Below are 22,572 nucleotides of genomic sequence, written 5' to 3'. Positions count from 1 at the left end.
AAATAACTTCTGAAATTATAATGCTAATGCTTTAAAAGTCAGGACTATTCATGGCTAGAATATGCTTATAAAATGAGCAAGGTTTCATTTTAATTTGATAATTTCTTTGTTGCGGGTTCTATATGGAGGTTTACGTCCTTTTCTTGTCCCATTCATCGCAAAGAACACAAATGAGATTCAGCACTTAAATTGGCCCCAAACTTACTTCATAGCTTCTTTCTCAGTCAACTATTTGTTCAGAGTATGTTCTTTCTTCCCATTCTTCAAATGGGCAAGGAACAAAGACGGCGGAGGCGGGGGGCAGGGGTGGCACTTGCCCCCCCCCCCCCCCCCCCCCCCCCCCCCCGCGGGGGGGGGGGGCAAAACGATTTTTGTCAATTTCATAACTGAAAATGCAAAATTTTCGCCCCTAACTTGGCGAAAATCATAATTCATTATTAATATACATTATGATATCTATACGCTAATATCTACTTATGAGTAAATTTAGTGTATAGAGGGTAGCCTCGCGTCCTCGAGTGTGCCCCCTGAAACATACCTTTAGTAAACCTTACATTTACCCTTTCTTCTATGCTTTTTAGCAATATAAGAATAATTTTTATTGCTCGAACGTTTCGATCACGTTCAAGCAATACACTTCATACGAATGGCAAAGTGAAAGTGGCTCGCTCGCTCTGCCCGTACATATTTATAGTAAACTGAACGGTTTTCATAAGTTCTGATGATAGTCCTTCGCAGTGATGTTTGTTTTACTACGTTTAATTCCATAGAAATTTGAATCAAAATGTTCTGTGAATACGATTTTTACACTCTGTTTTTACAAAAAGTTCCTACCATAATACCCCCTATCACACACCCTCCCCGGCTCGGTCACTTCGCTCTCTCGCCGAGGATCTCACACCGTCACATGAATGTAGCCCGTATGATATAATCATAGTCCTTCGCGTTTATTTTTTCACTATGTTTAATTTCCTAGGAATTTGTTTTTAAATGCTCTATAAACGCGACTTTTGTACTCTTTTTTTAACTTTTTTTTAAAACAAAAAGTCGCTACCGTGGAAGGGGGATATGCCCCCTCCCACACCCTCCCCCTGCTCGGTCGCTTAGCTCCCTCTCCGAGGATCTTACACCGTCACATAAATGTACCCCCCTATATCATAATGATAGTCCTTCGCACTAAATTTTTTCCACTATGTGTAATTTCCTAGAAATTTGCTTTTAAATGCTCTGTCAACGCGACTTTTGTACTCTGTTTTTTACCAAAAAAAAGTCCCTACCGTGGTACCCCCGCTCGGTCGCTTCGCTCCCTCGCCGAGGATTTCACACCGTCACATAATGTGCCCCCGTCGAGATTTTGCCCACCCCCCCCCCCCCCCCAAAAAAAAAGTGTTCCGGAGCGCTTGGCTAGGAAAGTCCATTCGTATGAACTTGTCCATGATTTCAAAGTAATGCTGGGCCACACATTACCTTTAAGATACAGAGGTATCTCATTACTCTTTGAAATTCCTTCCTTTTATCAATATTACGGGGAAAAATATTGGATATAGAGGCAAAGTTTATACCATTATTTATTCTTTTTTGTTATGAATTAATATGAGCAATAATAAAATCTCATTTACAATAAGCATCAAGAGCAAGAGGGTGAGAAAATATGTCGTAGATGAATAAAAAGTAGTTGCAATAAGCCCCAAACAGTTTCAGAATACGTTATATGTGAATTGTCATTAACTTGCAGGATCGTAATCTCAGAATATCTTAAGGTAGAAATCATTCCCGTGGAGTATGCGAGTTGATAAATCTCTCATAGGAAAATTCAGATAGCAGAAATTAGTCAGTAAGCAATGATAAATTCCCAGGACCGACTGGATCCATTCCAGTTACAAGAAATAATGCATAAGATATGTGGGACAAGGTAGGCGTGGACAGATAGAAAGCGGAATATTATTTCAGCGATTGGCAATGTGTATTTGTATAAGCTTTTTTTTAATGTTTTAGTATACAGTAATATATCAGTATTTTGTAGGGAATCCATTTCACCTGCACATGTTGCTTCAGACCAAGAAGACCTAATATGCATGGAGGAAATTGAAGCTGTACTGAAGCTGACAAAAAACAACAAGGCTCCAGGGCCAGACATGATCCCGACTGAAACAATCAAGGCAGGTGGTCAGCCACTTAAGGACATGCTACTGGAACTCTTCGACCGCTCATGGGTCAGTGGCACCGTGTCAGAGGAATGGAACCAATCTTTAATCTGTCCAATATTCAAAAATAAGGGGGATCCTTTGGACTGCAAAAACTACAGGGGGATATCGCTGATGAGCCATGTTGGAAAGCTGTATGAAAGGATATTAGAGAGAAGGCTGAGGAAGAAGGTAGAAGAGATGCTATCGGAAAGCCTATATGGATTTCAACCAGGAAGAGGGACCATTGACCAGATCGCTGCCCTACGACTCTACTTGGAGAAAAGCTGTGAGTATGCAATTGATTAGCACATCTGTTTCCTGGACCTGGAGAAGGCCTTTGATAGAGTGCCAAGAGAAAAGATGTGGAAGATGATTGAGGATACTGGAATAAGCAGCAGACTACTCATGGCCATCAAGAGCACCTACAATGATCAGAAGAGTGCCATCATCGGAGATTCAAACTACTTTAACATCAACACAGGGGTCCGACAAGGCAGCCTGCTCTCACCGTTGTTTTTTATCATCTATCTCAACCACGTGCTCGTGAACATCAAGAGAGAGGATTATCATGCGAGTGAGGAATGCCTGGGCTATGCAGATGATGTAGCACAAACCGCAGACAGCAGGGACAAACTACAAGACGTCATGAACCAATGGGATAGGGAGCTAACCAAAGCTGGTCTCAAGATGAGCTACACCAAAACTGAGTACATGCATGTGGGAAGGGACTTGGAAGAGGGGAATGTCGCCGTCAATGGACACTTTTTTTAAAAAGACGGACAACTTCACATATTTGGGCAGCAAGATAACAAACATTCTCATGGAGGAAGAAGTTAACAACAGGACAACCAAATTTACCAGAAATCTAATTGCACTCTATCTCCTCATGAAAGAGAAAGATATACCCAAAGATGTCAAAGTGTGTATATATACAACAATTCTGAGACCAGTGCTTCTGTATGGCCGTGAAACTTGGACACTTTAATACTTCAAAACTGAAGAGTAGAATCCAGGAAACCGAGATGAGGGTTCTCCGTCTCATCTATGGGGTTACCAGAAGAGATCGGGTTCGCAATGAAACCATCAGACAAACCCTCAAGGTAGAGTCAGTTCTGACCATCATAGAAAGGAACCTACATGGACATGTAGAAAGGATGCCAGACTCGAGGGATGTCAAGAGGATCCACAAAATGGAAACCAAACAAGAAGCGGCCAATTGGGAGACCAAGGAAGAGATGGGAAGACCAAATCAAGGAGATTGCCCGAAGGGAGGAGATGGATTTTAACACAGTTAAAACTGCATGGCTCAAGACAGACAAACTTGGCGAGGACTCATACGGAGGCTGTCAACTGACAGGCCAACTGGCCTACAGGCATCCGGGTGAGAAGAAGGTGAGAAAGTCTTGTTAAAGTGAGTACAGAGTGATCAATTTACACGAGTGACTGTTTTATCTGTTTTACGGCTACAGGATCGTGTGTCACGTCCAGAGATGTAACTGCGTTACATACAAACTAACGTGGAAACATACCCATTCAAAAATGTTAAGTGCAGAGGAACTTGTTTCGTATTGTGTTGTTTCAAGACACAGAACACAAGTACTATGTTTGACATTCAACAGGCTGTAGAATAGTGATAGCATAACATTCGAATGACACAAAATGATTATCAATATTTTTTTTCAAAGATAGTCATTATGATACAACGCATACAAACACACACATATATACACACACACCCACCCACCCACTCCCACACACACGCACACACGCACAATTAAATACGGAGTAAATTACATTGGCTACATACGTCGTACGTTCAACGTGGCTGATTGTTGAGAACCGGAAATGATGCACTGTAGCGTCTTCCCGTTATGATAAGAGGAAGGAGTGAAGGTCAAAACACTTTCGATGTTGTAATACGTCTTGTAGTGAAAGCAACGATTGGTGCAGTAATAGAGATAACCACTGGAATGTAGGAGGTCCGATAACATGCTCTCCCTTTCGGCTTTGCAATTCAAACCATCTTATGGGACATTAATGTCTGAATCGTTTTATGCATTTTACGACTCAATAGCCACTTCCAGATGAGACCTCTATTGGCTTTCATGACGAGCATTTATAAGGCTATGATGCCCAACAAGGTGGAGATGTTATCGCAATAGAAGTCAACGTAAGGACATTTTGTAAAGACGAATGATTCCCTGAAAATAAGGATTGTTTGCAGGAAAATTTGGTTTATAATTCATAGTATGATATTTAAAGAATTTTGAATTTATATCCTCTTTGAAAATATTCTAAAAACTGTTAGCGATACGATCGTGATTAATGAAAAAACGACCATAATAATTCGCGACATAATTATTTTTTCCTTCTTAAATGTAACGAAAGAACACGAAAAAGGAGATATTTCCCATAGGTTAGACATGCAGGACATCAAACATCATAACTGATGTAGTAGGGAAAGGTAAGAAAGATGATGTGCAATTTGAATACACAAAACATGCTAAATCAATAAGTGCGATCTTGGCGTGCTCAATAAACATTTAAAATGTATTTAAGCTTGAATTATTTAAATTCACCAAATTACCATTGAAATGGTTTAATCTATGATTATTGACGGTCGCACTAGCAAAATGTATCCGTAGAGAGGTCGATGAACAGGTTGGTGTTTGTGCCAGAAACAGCACATAACTTGTATAGGTATATCTGTCGGCAGAGTTTTTGTGTCCCTTTTTCTCATTTAGTTTTGGATTGAAGATAGGGATAGATAAAGCCGGATAGGTATGTGTGGCAATTTTATTTAGATTTATCGAAAACGACCATGGTTATAAGTTGCTTTATGTCCGATTTTCTGACATGGGCATAAAAGGTCATTACTTTTGTAATATAACTTACTTACTATCACGTCTATTTTATTTCTTAATGTCACAATTGAAGTCGATTTGTATCAAGTATTAAACATCTATCAACAAACCAGTGAGTCTTCCTGATCTATGCACAAGCGTCTTTAACAAATCTGACATTCAACAATGTCACAAGGACATGAAAACGACAATACTATTGATTTATTTTGAAATACTCATTGGAGACATGGAACATGTGAAGATCAAATGCAAGAATGGAACAAACATCATAGTTATCTTACAGGATTTCTTTCGCCGTAAAAGTTTATTCGCCATCGCTGGGAGAAACCTACATTTAGGTGATGCTTTTCCATTCATATTTATCTCGATAAGCAGAATTTCGAAGCGTTTTGACAACCGTCTGTAATTAGTGAGAACACGCTACGCACACACCCGTAGAGTGGCCCGCGTCGGGGACGATATTATCTTCCGTTCAGGTACAGACATATCAGTAGCTTCTTCGATGGACAATCTTAACATTTTCGAAACTCTGATTGACGAAAAGATCGTTCTTTGATGTCCCTGAGGTACTTAAAGTTTTACTCCTTCTCTAGTTACCCTAATTCCTCGAAGTACCGCCAAATTTGGAGAAAATTTCTCGTATTTCACATTGTTATGTTTAAGTGCTGTCAAATGTTACTTCCGTCGTCTTCGGCAAAGCAAATGCAAATTTTGGATGAAAGCAGTGGTCAGATCCCGATTTGTTCATTATCATGACTACTACGAATATGCATCTGTTGTGAATGTTAATGACATTAATCTTCGTATGCCAGTCGTGTATCGAAGTATTTTCATTAGTGCCTGAAGTGGTTGGGCAGAACAATCAGGCAGAAATGAAATATTAAAAGCAATGATTAATACGCAAGAATTGAATTGATCACAATAAAGATAACACATAATTTCACTTTGTCTAACAAAGTTATCGTTGCAGTGTTCATATTGTGGCTGAATTTGTCATTTTATTTATTGTGTCATTTCTATACTGTAGGTAGAGAAGTCGTTTCAAGGCAAGGCAATTTCTTCCCTGACGTGCTTTTCAAACACTTCACCAACCTGCGCACTAAAACAGCATGTCCAGCTTCATGGAGATATTCTTATACATTGTCGTCATTGACAACTTATTTTCAAGACATCAGAGCCTTTCTTCGCGAAAATTCTAACAGCCTTCATCATGAGGGATGGAAATACGTGGAATTTTCCGTCGCACGTGCCTTTGTCTGTACAAAGTTCACTTCCGTCGCTGATGTTACTCAAGAAACTACGCCTTTCATATGGATGCCAAATTTTATCTCTTCTCTTGTCTCGTCTGTAATCTGATCTAACCAATCTTTCTTAATATGTGTCATTACAAGTTTATCACTCTTATTTTATTTTTCAAGGATTATTGTGTTCTGATAATCACACAAATATGCACATATGGAGAGAGAGAGAGAGACCTTATCAGAACACTTTTAACGTCAACGATAGAGATTGAAGTTTGAGTTTCAGTTAAGCAGTATTGTAATCATTGGGAGAGTTAATAACAGAGTAGACGAATAATTGAATACATTCATATATGTATATATATATATATATACATATGTTTATATATTAATACATGCTATTTTTACCATTTTTTCTCGCGATACGCTTACGTTCATGTCAAATCTTTATCTAATACGATTTTACTCAGCATCAACCTTCATGAAATAAACAAATTATATCACATTATCCTCGTGGGGCAGTATTGCATTCTGATATTGTTTTCCTGCACTTCCTTGCTTAAATTATGCAGCCGTGTTATGAGCAGGCCAGCCAAGTGTACTTTTATATCATCAAAAAATATTGTAGTGTCAGTGATCTACCTGCTAATCGGAAATGTAGATCTGCTGGGCAGAAATACTCTCGCGTAGATTACAGTTTCAACCGAAATTACTTGTTTTCATGCGTCTCGTGGCAAATGACGTATACGTATAATGTTAGTTGAGCATTATCGTGATCTATTTATCACAATGTGCTCGCAATTCGCAAATATCCTGACTTTTTTCCGGTCAGCCTATATAATAACATGCGCGATTAGTCTCTGTAGGCTGACTTGTTCGAGCGTTTCCTTGGTATCCCCATCCTTTGTCTTGTTGAGCCTGATTGCTATTTGTGACCACGCCCTCAGTGATCTGGATGCCGTCCAAGAACCAGTTCGCTGTCTGTGACTCGAGCACTCCACTCTCGGTACACCGCGCAGTGACTTCGCGGTTAGCCGTCAGGGTACTCGGTACGGTGAAAGTCACGGCGACTGTAAAAGTAAAAATACGTTTCCTGCTTTGCATTGAAAATATTCACTTCAGAGAATACTTAATAAGAACTGCAAATGATTGTTGCTCTGTTAAAATCAGCGTTATTTTCTTATATAAGTAGATTAAGTTATTTGCAGTGAGAAACCCAGAAATAACAAGTTAAATGCAATAACTTCAGGGTTATCAATTGTATGTTTATATATATATATGCACCCTTCCGCGCAAATAATTTAATGATGTCATATTTATGCTAAGTATTATGTATCCTTGCTTCAGTATTAAAAGAGAATATCTCTCTAAACCCTCTTGACAAGGAAATGGCATAAATCCGGGAACGTAATTTTGTAAGAAACGAATTTATAAGAACCAATTCGAAACATTGGAATGCACCATTTATTATGTCAATGATCCCATGAGGGCACATACTCAAGAAATGTGAGGAAGGGTATCTTACCACAAGAATGCACCAAGAAGAGTAGGATTCCCGTGGCTGTAACTTGTGCCATGTTGGTCCTCCAAGAGTCCAAAATTGCCATCTGCAAGAAAATTAAAAACAAAAATGTTAGAATAAATACATTTTATTCGTTACAATGCAATATGAACGTTGTTGGTGGATATGCTACCTACCTGTGTCGGAATACAAACAATTATGGAGAAAATAATTTATCATTCTCATGTCAAGATCTTAAAAGTCAACAATACCAGGTCTTCATTGCTGCTTTTTGCAAACCCCTTCTCCTATAAGAGGCAATATCAAATTCAACATCAAATTCAAAATCGAATTCAAAATCAAATATACGTTGAGCGAAGTTCGTGTACTTCTTGAGGTGTTCCTACCATAATCACGAGTGAAGTCAGAACACGTGTAGCCGGCAATGACTTCTTGTTGAGGCCGTTTGTGAGTCATTTATATCATGACAAGATTCTCGTCGGGAGTGTGTTCGTGCGGAAGCACGGGGCAGTGCTGGTGTTCTAACAAAAATATCACTCCGCCAACAGTCAAGTGTCTTTTTGAATAATAAGAAGAGACCGGTTTTCGAATATACCTTTATTTTTCTGTACAGCCTTTGTGACAAGACTTATCCTGACAATGAAACAAGTTGTACGAGGTTGTCCATCTTAGAACGGTCTCCAAGGATGAAATTAGGAACAGGTTTAGCGTACAATGTCCCAAAATAAAGTACCTTTGTAGGTGTTGGGGGACTATATAGGATGTAAATACATCGATAGGCCGAGCTAACGGTATTAAGGTGGTCCATCGCTGAAGACTTTGTCAAGATATTGTGATAATTATGTGAATACATAATTATATGGTGGCAAGGGAATAATGGTGTGTGTGTGTGGGGGGGGGGGGGTGGGTCCTATCCAGATTAGGTAATCAATTTCATTGCTCACATTCATTGTATGTCCATAAGATGAATCTAGAAAATTTCGGGAATTGTAGACCATCAATATCAAACTCACAAAAAAAAAAACCCGCATAGGTTTACTTTCAAATAATGAATAGGGGTGGCATTACGAATATGGGTTAGATATTCCGTCGATTTGGACGGTTCAGCTATTTTTCTGAGTAGGCTACTTTTTAGTTCTTTTTTAACTTTGGCTTTTTTAATGGTTTTTTAAAGGTTTTAACAACAAAATGTAAAGACAAAGAAAGGAAGTCAGTACGTTTAGAATGAACTCTTAACTACAAAGCGCCTTTAAAAAAATCTAAATGCTTGGTTTATTGCCATTTATATATTAATGGGCTACTAATATCATTTCAAAGGTCAAAATACCCTCTTTAAAGATTTGATATTGAAAGGAAAGGACATATGAGTTAGCTAAATTTCGTTGATTTTTCTTAACTCGGAGTAATTCCATTACAAACAGATTAAAAATTCATACGCAACAAAAAGTAAGGTTAAATAGGTTTATCTTTCGGGACTTTCTTTTGGGAACTTGGGTAAATAATTATATTCCCTTGAGCAATATGTTTTGATTTGCAAAATACGTTTGCTGTGCAGAATGACAGATTTTGTTTCGAATTCATTCAAATTTTCCACTGAAATACGTGTAGGCAATTGATATCGGACATGATTCATTTTATGCTTTAAAAATCCGTTTAGTGAAGCTGGTTAGATGGATATAAAATTAATAATTCATATTTCATCATCTGAATTTGTAGGTCTTACTGTCCATAGTACTTAATCTCTACTAATTGGGTTTTAATTTAAGAAAATAAAGAGAGCAAAAACAAAACAATAGCACAAACAAAACAAAAAATCCTCCTCAGAAAAAAAAAAGACAGCCCTCAGGAAAAAAAGATAAAACGTGTTCTTTTCTTATACAGCGTACCCAAAGTTTCTACCTATGCTTTCATAAATCATGTAAATATAGTAACTTAAGTAATTAACTTCTCAATGAATACAAACGATTTTTTTTTCTTGCCCAACTGCAAGCTAATTTGGAGTGCATTTTCCTTTCCTCTCTGTATATGTTACTTTGGTATAAGGTTTATAGATTTACCTCTGTTTTTTTTTTTTTTTGCAAGAAGAGAAAAATGAAATACGGAAACTATACTAGTATGGGTGATGATTCTAAAAACATAAATGTGTCCCAGTAAGAATTCTGAAACATAGTACATTGTACCTCGCAGAAAAGATTTTTAAAAATCCATATAAGTATCTCAAAGTGTCTCCGAGTATCTCCAAGTACGAGGATTGCAGAGGCCTCCTCGGATCAGGGGATCACGACCGGTAACAAGATACTATGGTGTAACAGAATATTGTCTAAATGATAGCAGTCATTGGATAAACACATACAAAGTTTGTGTGACAGGATATGAGTCAAGACTTAACACTTTGTCACAGAGTCAAATATTGACAACTAGCATTTAAGACACACACACACACACACACATATATATATATATATATACATATGTATATACATATATTTATTCATATTTTTATGTAATATCTATATCTATACATATCCGTCTCTGTGCATATTTTCATATATTATTTTGCATATACGTAACTTTACATAATGAAGACAATTGCAACCTACTTTCTTTTATCGCGTCGTTGTATTATACAAAGTCACATAAACACTTATATTTTTACCAATCATGTACTCCTAAACAAATATGGGATGGCTTGATTACCACATTGACAGTAATACTGTGTCTCAATTCATTGTTTTAACATTGCTGGAAAGAACACAGTGTCTCACAGTGTGAAACACAATAGGTAACTCAGTGTGAACACATTGTGAACACAGTGTGAAATCTCTGCACATTGGCACATTCGAGCGTATTAACAATGTGAACACATGAAGAGTTTGTTCGCAAAAACCAATTAGTCCATTTTTGAAGATTTTGAAGTACGGTCGCTGTCATAACGTACAAAATAATACCTTTTAAATGACATATTGGTCACTATATTTAAAGGTACATTTTTGAAGTTATGGTCAAAAGAAGCAAAAATATTCTTATTATTCTCTATATTTTTCTTGACCTTTAATCGCAAATATCTCCATTTGGCAAATATGGACTTATAGGTTTTTGCGAACAAACTCTTCAAATTCTTAATCATCAATATTTACAATGTGAAATTATGTTCACACTGTTAAATTCGATTGTTTTCACGTAGTCGGCTATGTGAACACATTGTGAACACATTGTGAGACGCTGCATTCTTTCTAGCAACATAAGCTAGTTGTTTCATGTCGTTGACATTTATTTCCTGAATCCAGAAATACCATCACTGCTTCTCTGGTGGCAAATAACAATTTTTAAAGGTGCAAGAGATATAAAGCTTTGTAATCATCACAGTCATCATCGGTCTATGGCAGGGAAGCTCGCCTCGACAGCAAACTCGCATGTAATTTGATGCTTTTGCTGTTCTAGCACTTAGTCGTGATGAGTGTGTTATGCTCTCGGTTGACTTTCGCCCACAAACCGATTCTCTGTCACACAATGTTCCCACGATTGAATTAGTGGGAATGTGCGATACAATCATGTATAAATATTGAAAGATGTCATGTGCACCTCATCACCTATCACCCCTCATACATACATACACACACACACACACACACACACACACACACACACACACTGTTCTATTATTCCTTACTATGCCGTGAATTTATGAAAATGAATATGAAAATTGTTTTCATTTTGCACAATTCTGACACCATGCCCCATTTGCAGTCACGTCTTGTCAGAGTAAAGGATCCAATCCTGTCCTCAATCGTACACTTTGGTCGTAACACTATACAATTTTATGTTCAAATCGGGACAGTGCGCTCCCGTTATGACGAATACAGTTAAAGCGAAATGTCGTTTCCGAAATGAAAATTCAGGTTCCAAAATCATAATTTTCTTTGATACCTTCACACATTTCCTTTTTACGACCGTAAGGAAATGTTGATAAAATGAAAGAAAACTCGGTCCTGAGAACTTCAATTGTAACAGGAGTCACGGTCATCTGTATTCACATATTTTCCACAAGTATGTATTTTATGTATTATATATATATATATATATATATATATATGAATATATATATATATATATATATATATATATATATATATGTGTTTGTGTGTGTGTAGAGTGTATTGCATTGGTGTTTGTCGTAACACATCAGATGGCATCTCGTCATAGCAGCCCACATCCAAGACATGGCCGAATTGGAATTAAAAGCCTTTCCTTCTCACAAGACACGTTCTTCTTTTCAGAAGGATTATTTGGCAATAAAACATAAAATCTGAAAAAAAAAATCTCCCTATTTTCATGTCATCATGATTTGTGTCGTTATAGTTTGGCAGTGAAGGGCTGTATCCCATGTCCCTTGAGAAGCCATTTCCCATTTTGCTATAGTATACACTGACTAGTGGATACCTGACACATCCTGGACTCTCCACTTTCAGATGTTTGAGTACTACTCATGAGTACTAACCTATAGAGCAATACTTCCTCATTAGTGTTTAATGATAGAGTCCGGTCTTTCCTGTTATCGCACACTTGATCAAAAAAAATCACATAAAACATGACCCGGCATACTTTTGTCAACACATCAATCTGATATGAATGTTACTTTTTATTTTGTTTTCATACACTTCGGTTACATCAGGTATAAGGTGTACACAGTGCGGTATCACACTGTCCATCAGACAAGTATCGCTGGGTCGATTTCTCTGAGCATGTGCATTATGATCTGAATTCCTATAAACGAAATAGATTTAATGCACATATTTCGGGTTTCAACAGGTTTTTCTTTTTCCTTTTATTGAATGGAATGTTTAACACCCATGGTGTTAGTGTCTTACATATTGAATATTCCACTTTATATTTCGTTTGTAGAATGACAATTGAATTTCTTTTTCAAAACGTATACATCACGACATGTTGCTGAAACATATTTAAGGAAATGTTTTTTCCTTTGCTTTCTGAAAGAGGCAAGTCAAAACTGTGCTTTCATTTAGCTAGGAAAGTGAAATGTTGAGTTTTCTATCTATTTCCTTTATACGTTGTAATAGTATATGAGGAAAATAACTACCACACATAGAGTTAACTTTGATATACCAGGTATTTTGTATATGTATCTACATCTGCAATTTCATGACAAACGTAGTATACAAGTATATTTTTCTTTTGTACCAATCATATGATTTTTAAAAGAAGAATAAGCAGACTTGGTGAATACAAAATATTGACAATTATCGCATACAAATTACACGTTTCATTGCTAAAATGATTTAAAGATACAATCTAAGAGGGGCAATTGTTAAAAAAAAGGAAAAAATGGTGTCCTATAAGCTTGCCCTTGTTAGTGGAAACAGCCAAGTTGACTATAAATGATGTTTATCCAGGTTGAGTACTGGGAATGAACGGAGCGTATATGAACGAAAATATTCATACGGACAGAACGGGAAGTATAAGAGAATATATAAAAAGCTTAGAGGCATAATTTACAATTTGCAGATGAAACAAAAACCCAGCAATAGCTGTTTAGAATAGTTCTAAAATGTGAGTTAGGGATAGAAACAACCAATGCAAAAATTTGCATCAGTATAATCGATGTTAGATATTGTAAAATATACAAAATGTGAACAATGGTTACAATTAAAATGTTTCCAGACTAAACCGTCGACAGTAACGTTACGGTTTACTGAGAAAAATACTTATATCTCCTTATATTTTAGGCGTTATCACAAAAATTGTATATGGTAGGATATCTTGTTATGCAACAGACCTACACTTATGCATCAAATGTAATATCTTGAACATTTGTTAAATCACTGCCAACAAAGGTAATCAGGACCTTGAAGTTATATGTTCACGTATTATCATAAAATGTCCCAGGGTTATGATCGGCCATGGGACACGTAACAAGAAAGAAGAAAAAAAAGCATGACAAATTGATAATGTTATTGACACAAGTTAAGTCATGTACAGTTTTGTACATGAGATGTGGGTTGACGATTTGTTTTTTAAAATAATTAAGCAGCTTTCACTATTTCAGCATGAAAATAATCAATCGATTTTACTCTACGATTCACAATAAGTCACGTCAAATTATACAATTTATCGCAGCACAACAGACCTTTTTATTTCTGGTTAGCCCGCTTCCATGAAGATGATGGAGTAAAAGTGAGACAAGATCAAGATCGAGTGGTTAGATTGAGGAAGAGAAAACTGGGAAATTTTCAGACATTTGCTGTGACAAGAAAGTATAGCAATGTCGGGAAGCAGCAATCTAAGGGATGACTTGAAGCCAGGCTACGACCCCATAGCCTCATTGTTATCACTAAGTGTTTGTGTGCATTCCACCTATGTGGTATAGCTCAATGAAGCTTGAGTATCGAAATCACATTTTGCTTTCACAGTTCATAAGTACTAAATTGTTGTCCTAGAAGTCATTCTTTTCTATCTTCAGATATTAGCAATGTCTATACCATATTTCATAAATAGATTAGCATTCCTAGATTGGAAAGCTTTAATCAATGTCAAATGTAATAAAATATCTAGGAAAACGGCTACTTTTTCCATGAAACAAAAACCTGAAAACTATTTAACTCACTAAAGAATTGGACAAACAGTATACACAAATGGTAGCACATGGGATCTTAGTGACTTTCATAAATTCATATCTATACGAGTACACCAGAGTAGTCATTTATAATGGAGGCAATCTTGTATACGTTTGGAAACATTAAAAAGAATGTACTCTTAGCTATCTAGGGGGATCATTCCACTGTTGCGGTCCAGTAAGCATAGCTCTATTTTTAGCGAAAGCTGTTCAAGTAGATGGAAATCTACTCGGCCGAGTGTCATATGTATCAACCATATTTTTTTCTTTAGATCATATTTTGAAAATTGTTGGTAAGTTATTCATGGATGGCAGGTACATAAAGTATCAAGTGGACAGTAGACAATAGTGGTATTAAGTATTTCAACGTGCTAATTTACTACTCCGAACTTGAGAGCTGCTGTTATTGCTAGCCAATACTAAACTGACCGTGCTTGCTGGTTTTGTGACAGTACTTTTAAGATGTAATTAAAGTGCAAAGTCTCTTGAGTAGGATTACGTGGTAGATAGTGGTTTACTGATCGGCAACAAAGCCTGGCTGATCCCATGGCATCATAACCCACAAAAAGGGTACTCTAAATAATCGAGTGAAAATATTCACTCTCAAAGGAATGAATACAAACAAAAGAGTGAATTTAGAGTGGAATTGGAGCGAATTTTGAGTGAAAATGTTCATTTTCACTCGTTTTAGAGTGACCTCAGGGATCACTCCAAAATCTTCGAGTGAAGACAGAATTTACGTATATATCGTTATCCTGTTAATAATGTGTGTTTGTGTAAATACGAAGAGTTCAAACAGGTGTAACTTAAAGCCTCCAATTTGAGACAAATGTTCTACATAGTATCTTTAACCCGTTCCGTACAGGAACCTGGTGGCCTGCGTATTAAGTCTATATACATTTCAGAATTCAGTATGGAACGGGTTTATAACTAATTCTAATCATCGCGGTTAGACATAATATTCATGATCATGTGTTTGGAGGTGTAATCATGATTATTTCGTAAGGTATAAGCTTGCCACAGATTTCATATTTCCAAGCAAATTAGCATAACGGAACCAGGCCATACCCCTTTTTTCATAATCTTATGTCTTATATCATAGTGCCTGCAAACACCATGAAAGGCTGCTGGTTCAGTCTACATTTTATGTGTATACGTGATTACCGACTTGACATTTTAAATTGTGATCCAGCGTATGAATCGACTTCGTAGTTACATCAGTGTTGTTGTTTTTTTGCTCTTTATTTGTTTGTTTAATTGATTTTTGGTTGGTTGGTTGGTTTTTCACGTTTTCAGAGATTCAACATTTATTTCTTGTATTACCATTCGGTACAAAGAGCAGAAAATCTGCTTAACTCAAAGTACTTGTAGTAGACGACCTTGGTAGACCTGCTCATGAAATTTGTCTGATTCATCACATAAAGACAGTAAGGGAAGGAAAAATGACGAACATACATGATAGGTTGCTTGACTTTTTGGCACTTAAGGACCTACTAAAAGGCAGAGAATTTATCCACTGCTCGGGAGATGATTTTTCAAAATTCCATATCAATTAAATGTTTTGTACAAAGTTAATTACAATAAATGCAATATTTACAAGAATTGTAATATTGTGTATGGATATGTGTTATGTATGCAATGTATTCAGAATGTTTGCAATTCACTTAATTGCTTTAGCTTCCTGAATATTCGCTCTTCTGGTCTCCTTCTTTTTTACTCACTCTCTCCCTAGCTCCCTCTCCCCCTGTGCTTTGACCATAATATCCTCTCACACAAATTCTTTCTTTTAAATATGATGGTTATATAATGTTCGTCTTTTCGTTTGCAAATATCTATTGCATTTCTCGATCACCTCGTATTATCACGTTTGAGAATTTGTGAACCTATATTTTTCATCTACACTGAAATTTCGTACACAGCTGTGTGAATATAATTCTCAGAATGTATTCTCATATTTCTCTTTTCTTCATGTACTCTTTCCTCTCAATCACAATCACAAGCACAATGGGGATATCCGAGGGGATATTACAACAACAGTCTCTTCTGTAATATCCTCACACAATATATAGACACTTTAAAACACATGAAAGTGATGTGAGTCTCTTTGTACGAATAAACCGGTTTTATTCTCTTGATGATTGGCGTTTATGACATTGCAGTCATGTGTTTTAAAATGCCATGATTTTATCGCTACAAGAGATAGATGGTTTCGTATGTAAATGATAATGAAGTAGAAATATACGTAATTTTGCAATATTATTTGAACATTAACTGGTTTAAGGACTAGTCAGTAATAAGTCATGCGGCATAACACAACCAACACAACTAACGATCGTTTTAATGCTTGAATATCCGATAAATTAATGGTGATCGCAACTAGACAAATAAGGGAGAAAAACAAAAGAAAAGACCAAATGAAATTGCTTACTAACGTCTCGAAATAGCAAAAGTAAGATAAAAAAGGCCATATTTTTCCTTTGAAAGTAATACCAGTAAACTTGACTGGTCAGGTTCGAAGTTTTATTCGATTAATATCATCCTAGAATAACGAATTACTGCAAGTTTCATACGAAGTATCGAGGTTGCATAACATTAATCAGAAAAGGTCAGATATTTACGATTATCTACCATTTGCACTCGAAAAAACAACAATTTGCAGTTCTGAAACAAAAGTTCGAACAAACCAGAACTCGTTGTAGTTGCAAGGATACCGCATAAACAGGGACTGTGTGGTGATTTTTTTTTTTTTTGACATATTGGGATCAAATGGGAGAATTGGAAATGAAAATTAAAACAATATTTTGTAGCGTTATATTTTGCTTGCCAGGAAACCCTTACAACATCTTATCGCAGATATGATTACGGAAAATAAATCTGATTGCACTGTACATGACTATTATAAAAATGATCGTGACTTTTTTCTTTTTCTCATATTGAATATGATAAATAACACCCAATAACGTTGGGCATGAATTCGACAATTTGATGATTGTTTTAATGTCTGACAACTTTGCGTGGAGTGAAAAAAAAAATCAGGAAACCGCACTCGTGTGCATTTTATGAACATGTGATCAAGTAGGATAGCCATAGACCATTGTAATCATTGGTAATGGTACAGTTACGATAAAATCTATCTCTTCGGTTATCCAGTGTCACACTGATGAATATTCGAGGCGAAAATGGACCATCTTCTCAAAAATGAGGAAAATGAGTATTCCGTAAGTCCAAGATGAATCCGTTTACTGGTCGAAATTCTGCACCTGACAAGAAAGAATTTCATCACCAATCAATTTCAGTTGGAATGTACAAAATGATGTCTATAAAATAATCAATATAACACTTATAGATGCAAGCTGTTGTGAAATATCAAAGTAAGTTAAGACACTATACTGTAGCAAATAACAATTCTCGCTTATACCGGCGTAAGACCCCTTGGCTCGCCTCCCTTTAGCCACTTGTTAGCCGTTACTTTCTGTGGGGTCGCATTCACAGCAACTCCTAACTTTTTACAAACCGATACAAACATAATCTTTATGACAAAACAGACATTGCGAACAATCTGCCCTTCCATCCAATCACAAACACACCCACACCCACGCAAACGCATATGTACGTACATCACAGTTGTACAGGTTACGATATAAGTTACCTCCACTGGCAAGATTATATTTTGTTTATATTGCACTTAAAATTTGGTCCTGAACCGCACTTGCTTGACGACACACACTCAGAAAACAGAGAAAAGAAAGAAAGATGTTATAATGATACGCATATGAAATAAAATCATTAAAAACCTTATAGACCAAACTGTCAGGTTTTCATGCAAGCTGAGGTATGGAGACGCGTATGTTTATTATGTAAGATCCTCAGCATTCCTTGAGGACAAGTTGCTGATCAAAACTTTGACACATTTTTTTTTTTTACTCTGGTGAAGTGCAAGTTGAAGGGTGTTGGTGCTTTCTTATGACATTGTAGTCTGATCATCTTTTAAATACCTCGTGCGGGGGGAAGAATGTTCTTCTTCTGTTGACGTAAGCGACGCAGACGATTACGGAAAGGAAGAACACGACCACAAGAAGAGCGTAAGTTGTCGACGATCTTTGCAAGGCTCCTTGACGCTGAAATTCTGCTATTATTTCCACAGCTTTTAAGAGTTTATGAAAGATAATTCAAATTCAAACTTTATTTTCACTCTTTTTCCAACAGAATGTACAAAAAAAACAATATGATACATTTGGCATGCGAGTCTTTGATAATATACATAGTCAGACAGGGATAACAACATGTTCATGTCTTTATGTGTAGTACAAAAAGAAACATTTATACACTCTGTGAAAAAAAGTGGAGGTACCCACTCAAAAGACTATGCTTGTAACATGTGGGTACCTCTGAGGGAAAAGGGGGAAAGAGGGGAAGTATAGGGGGTGAAAAACTTACAACTACAAAGAGTGCGGGAAACTGGGAAAGTCGGGGAAAAAAAAGAAAGAAGAAAAAAAAGAAGAAAAAGAAAGCAAAAGTGTGAAAATAGGGAACAGAAAATGGGGAGAAGAGGAAGAGAGTGAGAAAGAGAGAGAGAAAACCTAACTTATGAGACAAATGAGACAAATGGTCAAGTCCTAAAGACAGCATTAAACATGATTTCGTAATATGCTAGGTTGATAAATGTAAAAGGTTTTCAATCGCAGGCAAAACGTGCGGGTTCAATTGCTTAATTAACGTGGGGGTAATAATAACAAAAATAGGACAATAATATCCTATGAAAGAGATCAATTATGTTTAATTCATTCACCATTTACTGTTTCCTTGTAAACTTTATGTCTTTCAACAACGAAAAGATAAATCTTAGTGAAACAAATTTTCAAGATGGAGAGGAATCTTCTTTTCCGTCACATCCATCGTCTCTACTTTTAACTTTTTTGAAATTTGTAACTTCATTTAATATGATATCATATTTTTTACTCACTTCCGCTTTTCAGAGATTAAGCGTACATCGATCTAGAACACTCATGAAGGCTACCTTCGCGCAGAAACAGAACAACAAGGTATTTTTGATTTGTGAATATTTTTGTGGGCTACCATTACCCAACGTCTTTTCATTGAAAATACTTTATTCAAGCGGGCGCGTGTTCATAAGTGTGTGTGTGTGTGCGTGTGAACAGGTGTGAGTGTTTGTCGTAACATTTTGTTTATGAATGTCTCAGTTATAAGAAAGATACTCAAAATATTCAAAATAGTGGGAAAAGTCCTTTTTTAGACTATAGTGCATGTGTTGTTATGCTTTCAGTTCAGTTTTCAGCTTTGCAATTTGTATGGTGTGTTTTTTTTCCTTCCAGAAAGCATAGTTCAAAAAAAAAAAGAAGAAGGACAGAACAGTGTTGATGAAAAGCGGGATATTCAGATATCATCCAATAATCTCGTTTTCCTTTGATAGTAATAGGATTGCACTACACTTAAATGATGACCTCCATAACTACTGTATTCCCTCCTCAGATTGTAAAGAACATTATTATAAAGATAACAATGAGAGGACCATTTACAAAAATCATAATACTCATAAATTGAAATATGAAACAGATAGCTGAATACTATTCTTCCCTAAGCATGCTTTCAGGTTTATGTCAAGGCTTACCTGACGGGCAAAAGGTCTTGGTTGCAGTGGTGGAGCCAAAATCGTTCCATCCCATACAGGTGACTTCGGTGCCCCCGTTGGCCCGAGGGGTAAAGGCAGTCGACGGCGAGCGGGAGGATGAGAGAGTGACGTTATCGGCTGTAATGAGGAAGGTATGGATACCTGGTGTCGGCTGGTACTCCTCATCGATGTGACAGACCACTGTGTACATTTTCCCGTTGTTCTCTCCCACGCGCTCGTTGAACTGAATATCGATTATGTCATCTATTGTCATTCAATACAGATAACGGATGAAGGTATCCATGTAATTCTAAGATGAGGCTATAATAAAACACTTATCACAGTTAGGAAGACAAGACAAGACGCAGGTGCGAGATCTATTTATTCCGGAATTTAGATACACCACACATCATACGCCGTTCTTTCAAATGTTTTTGGAATATCACGTGCAGGTAGGCCTATCACGTGCTAAGACTAGCATAATCATTGTGTCATATTTGAGATCGAAACTTCGCTGTGATTATAACAGAATGATATTCATATGCATTCTTATACTAAAGCTTGATAGAAACAAACAAAAAGCCTATCATGGAAAAGCCAAACTAAAAATCAAATTCACCTGCATTTTGCGAATTATCTTGAATGTCTAAGTAGACTGCGGTAGAAACAATAAAGGACACCAGAGTAACATCCAAAGTAGACGTTCTTTATTTACCTTTGAAGCAGTATAAATCCGTGGAACGCGTTGAGCCATGTCTGTTCCTTCCTTCACACATGATGTTGATACACTTGTTGGGACGAGATTCCACAATCGCAGACGGGACATTTGATGATGAAATCGTGTCACCATCAACGGAGATCTCATATGAGTAGATTGGAGGTGTGGGTTGGTCACGTGGATCGATATGACACGTGATCACAAGGTTAACCTCGCTCGCGACTATCTGCTCTTCAATCTGCAGAGTTATGATGTCTTCCCCTGGAGGATCTTAATTTGATATCATGAAAAAAATTCAAACTGATATTATGTACTATCATTCATATTCATTAGTCGAAACCTTTATACTTTGTAAACATGGGGAATTACATTCGAGAACATCTCGCATTCCTCAAGAAAACTTTCTGAAGTTTTGAGGTGCATATACTCTTGAATACTTCCATGTCATATTATCTATACAGGTATGAAATGAATAATCTACACATCTTACTCTTGCAAAGTTAAGAATAGCTGAAGTATCAGGGAACCCATACAAACATCAATTTTGTAGTTGGTTTAGTTTCGGTCAGAAATATCCTGTTCTAGACATGATGTCATGTTAGCAATAGATGACTAGCGCTGTAGATGCAGGTATGAAAGTTTAAAGGATACTTTTAGACATTCATGATTGGGAAACTATTCTCACTGAATACAATATCCGGGACCCGTGAAGGAGGGTTTCATATTTTGCAGATATGGCTGAACAGGCAATCCCCCGTTTCTTCATACTGTGCGTATATGCAATGTATGCACTATAATGTTACATATTATGTAACTTGCAATGCAATGTAGGCACTACAAGTTACATATTATGTAACTTGTGCATATTTTCATCTAAAGACGGAAACAGAACCAACAACAACAACAAACGTTGATATTCGTAATTATGACATCAAATAATGCTCATGAAGATTTAGTATTTATACATACGGTTCATTTGTATTCTTGATGTATATTTTCCCCCTTCCGCTTAAAGCTATAATCTCGTCATTTCTAGCGTCCCAGTCATTAACTAAAGACTTGATCACTATTACCTGTGGGACAAAATTGATTCACTGTAGATGTGGAACCAAGTTCATTCATTCCAATACACGTGACGTTCGTGCAGCCTGGAGGGCTTGGCGATACCGTGAACGATGACGAGCTCGAGTTTGACACTGTCTCACTTCCAACTTTGATCTCGTACCTTTCTAGAGCTGGGTAGGGTTGTTCGATGTCGGTCACGTGACAAGATATGGTGACAATACCTCGGCCACTGTCGTCCAAATCTTCGTCGAACTCAATGTTAATGATATGGTCACGTGGTGGATCTGCCAACAAATCACTGAGAGCATTTGAAGGAAGCCATAAAAAGGTCTACCATTTTGAAGTAGAGTAATCATGACGTCATATCAGAAATAACATTTTGCAAAAAAAAAAAACCCGAAAACTGTATGATAAATATCCGTTGTTGTCACGTTTGAACTAGAAAGATCATTTTAATGTTTAGAATATCCCTTTCTTCACACATGCATGCTATTTAGACGCATTGGTCTTCTTACACGGAACATGTGTTATTCTATGCACATTTATTACACATAACTTGGCACGTATATAATATGTATAAGATCTAGAGGCAATATTCCAGGGAAAAAAGTGCACACAGGTTATTTATGCACACATTAAAATCTACAGGGCCGGCGCACTGTTTTCAAAAGTGTGGGGCCCACTTCCGGGTTTCATGAGCTAACAAGCAAAAAAAA

At 36.8% G+C, this 22,572-nt stretch overlaps 1 protein-coding gene and 1 long non-coding RNA gene across 2 annotated transcripts; one reads left to right on the top strand and one right to left on the bottom strand.

Annotated features, from left to right (window-relative positions):
- The first annotated feature begins 2,546 nt into the window (after positions 1-2,546).
- On the top strand, positions 2,547-2,957 carry LOC139725511 (uncharacterized). Its single transcript, XM_071636595.1, has one exon. It carries the CDS (start codon positions 2,547-2,549, stop codon positions 2,955-2,957), a length of 411 nt encoding a protein of 136 aa, XP_071492696.1.
- Positions 2,958-17,472: 14,515 nt separating this feature from the next.
- LOC139725504 (uncharacterized) lies at positions 17,473-20,150 on the bottom strand. Its single transcript, XR_011710553.1, has 3 exons — positions 20,074-20,150; positions 18,440-18,588; positions 17,473-17,704 (listed from the first exon to the last, which is right to left on the bottom strand). It is a non-coding gene; the product is annotated as an uncharacterized lncRNA (long non-coding RNA).
- Positions 20,151-22,572: the final 2,422 nt, after the last annotated feature.

The sequence above is a fragment of the Diadema antillarum genome, unplaced genomic scaffold (genome assembly GCF_040938485.1).
Source record: "Diadema antillarum isolate AM-2024a unplaced genomic scaffold, OU_Dant_1.0 seq00000048_RagTag, whole genome shotgun sequence".
Taxonomy (NCBI): Eukaryota; Metazoa; Echinodermata; class Echinoidea; order Diadematoida; family Diadematidae; genus Diadema; species Diadema antillarum.
The sequence above is the reverse complement of the archived record's forward strand: the minus strand, read 5'-3'. Positions and strand labels throughout refer to the sequence as shown.